Below are 8,848 nucleotides of genomic sequence, written 5' to 3'. Positions count from 1 at the left end.
CTGGTCAGGGTATGATTCATACTGCCATAGGTGTATATATGAGAAACACGCAAATTTAATCTCTGTAAACACAATGATAATGTGTAGTTTGCTCATTATTGTAAGCCCAGTATTTAATAATTCAGGAATTTATTAGGTGATCATGAAATTCTTACTAAAAGAATGAGTAGAGATTGCACCAAAAAACCTGTGGTCAGTGTAGTGAGAAAGAATGCTAGCTACAGCACAGTACAGCTAACTGTTCTCGTAGTATCCCATATTATAAGGGCTTTGGGGATCCAACGACTGTCTCTAAGACATTATGATGGAGGCTCAATTCTTCAACCAAAATTGGAAGTCAAGGATTAGCAAAAATGACTAACTAAATAGGAAATATTTGTCTAGACCAAGATGGAAGAAAATATGGTATCCCACAAAAGTTTTGAACAAGAAACACATGGAGAAGAGAATCTCTACAGAAGCTTAAGACAAAGAATCTATTCACCACCCCCTATTTATATATGGCAAAATATACTTGTTTTTTAATCCATTGTCCATTCTCCTCTTATTCCTTCCTAAAAAAAACCCAATATTATATGGAAGGTGATGCAGCTGATAAATAGATATATTACTTTTAAGCTTCCACTGTAGCTAGAATGTTATGTGTCTTAGTTTGGGTTCCTGAGATATGGCCTTAGGTAAAGGTAATATATGTGTGTTTGTGGGGGGGGGGTGCAATGAAGAAGTAACCTTACCTAAAGAAAGGTCTGGCCTTTGCCTTCACCTACTTGGAGTTGATCTCTAAGCCCCTGAAATACCTACCCTAAAAGGAGTATCTTTGTTTACCTGGAGGCTTTGGCCACTAGACAGTCTAACAATGTGATATGTGATGGGGGTTTTGGGATATGCCCTATCAGTTCCAACCTCCAGAGGAACTGGGAACCAAAGGTATAACACTCAACCTCTAGGAGGGATTGAGAACTAAAGATCAGCCACATGAGCAATGACATAGAGCCCAAAAATGAGCTGTGCATACCCAAGGCTCAGGTGAGCTTCTGGGTTGGCCAGGCTCCATGCATATTGCCACATGTTGACACGTGGGGGGTAATGCATACCTGAGGATGATGGAGGCTTCAGGTTTGGAATCCTCATAGACATTGCCCTCTATGCATCTTCCTTTGACTGGTTATAATTTGTATCCTTTTGCTATACTAATACTGTAATTGTACATATAGTGTTTCCCTGATGTGTTAGTCAGGAAAGGCTCTAAGAAAATTTCATAGACTGAGTGGCTTCTAAACAACAGAAATTTAATTCTCACAGTTCTGGAAGTTAGAAGTCTGAAATCAGGGTGCCAGCAGAATTGGGGTCTGGTCAGAGTGCTCTTCTTGACTGCAGACTGCTGCCCTGTCATTGTGTCTTCAGAGGATGGACAAACGACTGGAGAACAGTCTGGGGTCTCTTTTAAGGGCAATAGTCCCATTCATTTGGTCTGCTCCCTCATGATTTAATTATTTCCCAAAGACCCCACCTCCTAATACTGTCACACAATGGGTTAGGATTTCAACAGATGAATTGCAGAGGGACAGAAACATTCAAGCCATAACATAGAGTGATTTTAGTGAATTATCAAACCTGAGGATGATTGTGGAGGCCCCTAATGAGAAGTACAATTGAGAGTGGCTCCGAGGACCCTTGAATTTTTGACTAGTGTCTAACTGACATCAGTCCTATGGGAACTGTTCCCTCATACTATGCAGTTTACTAAACTTTCGGAAGAGAATTATCCCAGGCAGCACAGGGAGGGAGCAGGAATAATGAGATAGAAGGACAAAAGCAAGGAAAGGATGAATAACTTAGCTGACTGACACCCAGGAAACTGAAAATCCGACAGGGAACTTTGGTAAACTATGCAGAATGTCCTACACAGCTGTCCTTGTAAAGAACAAGAGCTTAAGACAATTTATTCACTTCCCCTCTCTCATTGCTTGATGGTCATGGAATATCTTGCATGGCTTCTGGGATATTCCTGAGACAGAGATACTGTAGGAAACCTGCGTTCCACTGCAGATGCACTGAAATCGAGTAGCTGAGATGTGGTGCAGGGCACAGAGGTTTCTGCTACTCCAGGTAACACAGTTCTAGCTGGTGAGATCTAAGTAGACGTCTGCTGGATTTGGGGAAAGCTTTTGTTTTCCTGATCAAGGGTGTGTATGTGGTTATCACTCTACCCTCCAGGATCCTTTTCCTGCTTTGAAAGGGAACGTGATGTCTAACACTATAATAGACATGTTAGACTGTGAGGCAACCAGCATATGGGAAAGACTACGCAAATCACAAAATGTGAGTTTTGACTTCCAAACTAATGCTAGGAAGGAAATATAAGTCACTGTCTTTGCCAAAGTAACAGCCAAAAGTAAGTTGGATTTTCATCTACTTGCAGTGGAACACACTCCTAACTGAGACACTGGTCATTCCAATAAGGAATATTGAATGTCAGCTCACCACCCTTTGGCAATAACTTTCCTTCAGACAAGAAGCTACAGACTCATTGAATCTCGCTTTCTCCTTTCATAGATTAAAGGTTTAGCCCTAGCAGCATCATAGCCAAACGCTACTCAAAATCTCTTATTCTACAGATTGTTATCTGAAGTATTCTGATGGTGTAAACTGTAACTGGAAGAAAGGGTGTCTTTATCCAGGACTGAATTTTAACATATAAACATTATTAGAAAAAAACAAAGAAGGGATCAAGAGTCAATTTTTTTCTTCAAATTAAAAAATGGTCAACGTGGGGCTTCCCTGGTGGCGCAGTGGTTGAGAGTCCGCCTGCCGATGCAGGGGACAGGGGTTTGTCCGGGAAGATCCTACATGCCACGGAGCGGCTGGGCCCGTGAGCCATGGCCGCTGAGCCTGCGCGTCCGGAGCCTGTGCTCTGCAACGGGAGAGGCCACAACAGTGAGAGGCCCGCGTACCCCCCCAAAAAAAAAGGTCATAGTGGTAATATAAAAAAATTATTCACATAATAGTAACTCTGTTTGTTCGATTAGGGGCATATGGACTTAAACTGAGATTAGCTTTGGATTTCTTTTTTCCAGATAGCCCTATTTTTAGCTGATTATGGTGACAAGGTCAATTTTCTAGAACTGAACACAAATTCTTAGACGTAGTAAAACTTGCTCAACCTGATTCACAAGAAACAATTTTAATGGAGCTGTTCTATGACAAGACAACACACAGACAAAAAAGTCCCTAATGACAGTAACATGATTAAATATATCTTCTCTAGAGAAAGCTTAAATGTTCTCCAGCAGAAAATAACTACTGGACATTGTTTATTCCGATTCCATTACAGCCCCTGGAAGCTCAGGTTCTCAAGGGAGAAAGTATTGATCCCTTAGGCTCCAGCTTTAAACTCCCCAGTGAGAAGGAAGCACACAGAGACCTTGGTGGACAAGTTGCCTCTACCAGTTGCAGAAAGAGAATCTGGATGCAACCCTCATGTAAGCAAAAAAAGCACAGCCCATTTTTCAAAATCAGCCATGTGTCATCCCAGTGTGTGCTGGAAATGGTGGAGCAAAGGGGTCAGAGCCAAAGTTCTAGAAGTTTCACCCCAAGACCCAGGAATAAAGGCTTCATCCCTGGTGACACAGTGGAAATGGAGTGAGGGAAGTGAATTGGGCTGAGTGTTGCCTGAGAAGGATATGAATGAACAGATGATTGAAAGATTAAACGAATGAATGAATGAATGAGTAGTGAGTAGTTTATGGCTTTAATGTGTTATCTGCATGTGTTATGACCAGTTTTGAGTGCCCGTTCAACGTCTGGCCCTGTGCTGGGTAGTTTATATAAATCACATCACTTTAAGTCACAGCATTACAAAGCAGACTTGACTTCTTTCCCTTCCCCTTCCTTCTTAAAACAATTAAAGCTATTTTAAAATGAAAAGGTGATGAAGTTTAAAAGTTTAAAGACTTCCTCTCTCTACTCACATACCCAGGGATAATCATTAAAAGTTTGGTGTGAATCCTTCCAGAGCTTTTTCATGGATAAATTTAAAAAATGAGAAAAAGAGAGGGAGTAAAAACAAAAAACAAAACAAAACAAAAAAACAAGTTTTATTTTAAGAGGGTTGAGCTCTACATATTAGTCTGCAACCTGCTTTGTTCATTTGACAGTATTATATGATCACCTTTTCATAAGAGTATATATTTATCACGTGCTTTTTGGACTATGTATTGATTCATAATATGAATCTATTCTGATTTATTTAACTCTATTTCCAAACTTTTGCTATTGTGCAGTGTCACAATGAGCATTATTACCTTCTAAGTAATTCTGTGATCCCTGCTTTATATAAGGTAGAACTGAGGCTGGGGGAGTTATATCATTTGTCTCTATGAGGTTGTGGGACCAGATTTCAAACCCAGGTACTTTCTACTGCACAGTGCTTAATACAAATGAAGCTGCAAAAGCACCAGGTTTCAGTGTAGGTTAAGCATGTTCAGAATACTCAGGTTCTTGTGTGTGTGTGTGTGTGTGTGTGTGTGGTGTTCTTTGTACTGGTTTTTACATAGCTCTTGAAAACTGTCATGTCATACATTTTATTTGAATTCAAAAAGATTAAGCTAACATAGCAAATATCATTATCTCATCAAGATACTAGTTTAAGTGGACTCATGACCTATGCTAGCTTCTTCTGACAAGTGCTGTCACGCACTGGATGGAAGCCTCCTTGAAAGGGTTGCATTTCATCTATTTTACAGCAAAGTTACCTGAGGAGGCAAATCACACATACTTATTAGCCTTTAGCCATCACTAAATGTTGGAAGAAGAGAATTGTTCCTTCTTCCTTCACGGCAGAGTTATCGCACCCTGTTCATTTCTCAAGCTGTTTGAAACAGCCAGACTCTCCACATCAACCACAGGTTTGCTTTGCTATACTCCCCACCACTAAAGGCACCTTCTTATCCCAAACTGACTATCGCATCTTTGGCGCTACAGCTCTGCCTGGCATTACAGACACCAGAGTAAGAAGCTCTCTTACTCTGATGAGTAAGAGAGGGGATGTGGGGTTTTTTGTGAGGAACTTCTGTCATTGCACAATATTTAAGGTGCATAAGAATACATTTAAAATAATGTAACAAGCATTCGTGTAGTCACCATTTAACTTCTGCAACTTGCTTTTTATTACTCAGCATTCCATTTCAGATATTTATTGACATTGATGTTGTAGCACCAGTTTACTGAATTCTCACTGATTTAATAGTTCTTATTTTTTCTATGTTCAAGAATGCTGCTATGAACATTTTTCTGTGTATATATTTATATGTACACATATTCATATACATACTTACAAGGGTATGTGTGTCTGTGTATCCTTGTTTATGTGGTCAAAAATTTATCCAGAATATGTACTCATAATGGAAATTCTGGACTAAAGGGAGGCATGTGTTTAATTTTATTAATATTTCCAAACTTGTCTCCAACATGACTGACTGTTCTAATTTACCTTCTGACCAGAAATATGTGAGTCCACATTCTCACCTAAACTTTGCATTTTAGACTGAGTATAAAATTATGTTTCAATGCAGTATTAATATACAGTTATCTGATTACTGGTGACTTGTGTATATATCCATGTTTCTATTGACCATTTAAGTTTTCCTTCTATAATTATCCTGGTTATATCTTTTGTGAGTTTTTCCCATGGGGCAGTTTATAGAAAATACTTAAATATACTGTATACTAAATTCTTTTACATTTGTATGCATTTCAAACAAATTTACCTGAGTAAATATTATTATTATTTGTTCCAAAAATGTTTGGTAGAAGTTTCCTGTAACATAACTGGGTCTAGTGTCTGTGTGTAAAAAGTCAAATCACTTAATGGTTTTACAATATTTAAATATTTTGCATATACACAGAGACACACAGTGACTACTGATCACTCTCTATCCTGTTTGCCTACTTACTTTAAAAAATAAATATTGAGAAAACACAAGTAACATTTATCAAATTATGTGTATGATATAAAATGCCATAGTGCCACAAATACCATGTGCCAGCAACCTAAAATGAAAACAAATTTTTTATTATTGCTTTTTACTATCCTGAGGAAATAAACTAGGGAATTAAATTTATTTTTCCAAAGAACAAACAATAAAGCAAAAAAATGAGGAAATGTTATTTTGAATGTAAAGATTTCTGTTCTATAAAGGATAACATAGGCAAAATTAATAGATGATAAAATGTGAGGAAAACTTTTCAGTCAAAAACTGACAAGAAATTCAAATCTTGGATAAACAAAGAACATTTAATAGCAACTCAATAGAAATATTTACAAACAATATAAATAGGCAATTTACAAAACAATAGAACCCCCAAATTCTAAGAACATTAGACAATCATTAAATTTACTTGGAATGAAAGGGGGAAAAATGGATAAAAATGAGATAACACTTTACACATATTTTCCTGGCAAAAAAAAAAATTAGGAAAATACCAGTGTTCACTAGGAAGTTAAGGACATGGGAACCCCCATGAACAGATGGGAGGAGTGTACACTGGCGCATCCATTATAGAAAGTGATCTGGAAAACCTTGGTCAAGTTAATTATGTGCATACCTCCAGACTCAAAAAAATTGTCCCTAGGAACACACCCTACAAAAAATTTCACTCTTGAGTTATTTGTAGTGGAGACAAGTTGTAGGCAATCTGCTGTCTATCACTAGGAAAGCTCATAGGTAAACTATGATGGATGGACACCATAGAACAGTGCTATTCAGTGTGTGGTCCATGGTCCAGCACCAGTCCTTGAACTCTTTGTTTCTACTCTGATGAGATAACTACAGAAAGTGAGATTGAGCATTTAAACTATCACAAAATTTTGACAATGCTGAGAATTTTTTATTGTTTTTTACAAAAATATGGGGCCACAACAGATTGGAAATTTTATAAAGAAAATTATGCTTTACCATAAATACTTTGATAAACACTTCCATAAGGGACTCTACTATTTTATGAGACCATCATGGCAGAGAAGAACTACTAAGGTAAGGAAAATGATAAAATGAAAATATGGAGATAATATAGATCATATAGAACTCTGTGGATATGTCAAGATTTTAAATACAATGATTAGTATTTAAGCAAATTGGAATTTCTAATTAAAATATAGAGAGCATAAAAGAAAGCATAATTAAAGTATTTCTTTATGTATATCTCATTTGTTCCTGAATTGACATACTTATGAAACACCCATCACTCTGCACCCTGAGAACACAGATGCTGTTTGGTCCATGACAACATCCCAAACTATAGATGAAAATATCTACGTCAAATGTCAAGGTTCAGCCTTTAACAGTGTAAATCAATTATGCCATGGAAATTATTCTCTGACTCAACTCTGAACTTAAATATTATACCAGTTCCAATTCCAGAATTATTTAAAGGATCACAATAGTCTTAGTTTCTCTGCTCTTCTTCCTTTGCACCTTTTCAGCTGATATTTAATTTTTGCCAGCCATGGAACAAAACAATGGCAGTGAAGTGACTGAATTCATTCTCCTGGGATTCGCTGGTCAACACAAGACTTGGCATGTCTTCTTCATAGTATTTCTAGTGATCTATGTGGCCACCCTAGTGGGTAACATTGGCATGATCCTACTTATCAAGATTGATTCTTCCCTTCACACCCCCATGTACTTTTTCCTCCAAAACCTGGCTTTTGTTGATCTCTGTTATGCCTCTGCTGTTACTCCCAAGATGTTGGAGAATTTGATGAGCCAAAAAAATCCATCTCATTCATAGGATGTATGGTGCAATTACTTGTCTATGGTACTTTTGTAACAAGTGACTGCTACATCCTGGCTGCTATGGCAGTGGACCATTATGTGGCCATCTGTAACCCACTTCGCTATGGAGCTGTTATGTCCCAGAGAGTCTGCATTCAACCCTTAGTTGGTTCATACATCATGGGTTTCTTAAATGCTTCTGTAAATGTAAGTTTTACTTTCTCACTGAACTTTTGTAAATCCAGTAAAATTAACCACTTTTTCTGTGATGAACCCCCAATTCTGGCCCTCTCATGCTCCGATATTTACTTCAATGTCATGCTACTAGCAGCCTTTGTGGAGTTTAACTTGACGTTCACCGTGTCGGTCGTCATCTTTTCCTGCATGTTTATCCTGGCTACCATGTTGAAGATCTCTCCTGCTGCAGGGAGGAGAAAAGCCTTCTCCACGCGTGCCTCCCACCTGACAGCCGTCACCATTTTCTATGGGACTCTGTCTTACATGTATCTGCACCGTCGCGCCACAGTCTCAAGAGCAAGAAAAAATGGCTTCTGTGTTTTATGGCATCATGATCCCCATGTTAAACCCCCTCATCTACAGCCTGAGAAACCAAGATGTGAGAGAAGCCCTAAAAGGGGTTGGAAAAAAGTACTTCAAGTTTGATCCTTGATTTCTAGTTCTCTATGCTTGTAAACAACCAGACTAACAGTGCCAATGTTTAAGAAATCAAAACATGCATAGCACAGGGAGATTAGCTCGGTGCTTTGCGACCACCTAGAAGGGTGGGATAGGGAGGGTAGGAGGGAGACGCAAGAAGGAAGGGATATGGGGATATATGTATGTGTATAGCTGATTCACTTTGTTATAAAGCAGAGACTAACACACCATTGTAAAGCAATTATACTCCAATAAAGATGTAAAAAAATAAAAATCAAAACGAAGAGCCAAACAACATAGGAAGGGTTGCTCAATCTATTAATATGGAGCTGAAAATTAAAGTAACAATGAGATAACTGCCAACATGACTGGCAAAAATTGAAAAAGAATGATAATGCCTATTAATTGCTATGATG

General features: G+C 38.2%; 1 protein-coding gene across 1 annotated transcript; it reads left to right on the top strand.

Moving 5' to 3' along the window:
• Nucleotides 1-7,506: 7,506 nt before the first annotated feature.
• On the top strand, nucleotides 7,507-8,445 carry LOC307055522 (olfactory receptor 5AK2-like; the record flags this gene model as incomplete). The annotated part of the gene is given in 3 exon segments (XM_079707756.1): nucleotides 7,507-7,759; nucleotides 7,762-8,296; nucleotides 8,298-8,445. Coding segments are annotated over 3 exon segments (936 nt in total).
• Nucleotides 8,446-8,848: the final 403 nt, after the last annotated feature.

The sequence above is a fragment of the Hyperoodon ampullatus genome (genome assembly GCF_949752795.1).
Source record: "Hyperoodon ampullatus genome assembly, chromosome: 7".
Lineage (NCBI taxonomy): Eukaryota > Metazoa > Chordata > Mammalia > Artiodactyla > Ziphiidae > Hyperoodon > Hyperoodon ampullatus.
The sequence above is the reverse complement of the archived record's forward strand: the minus strand, read 5'-3'. Positions and strand labels throughout refer to the sequence as shown.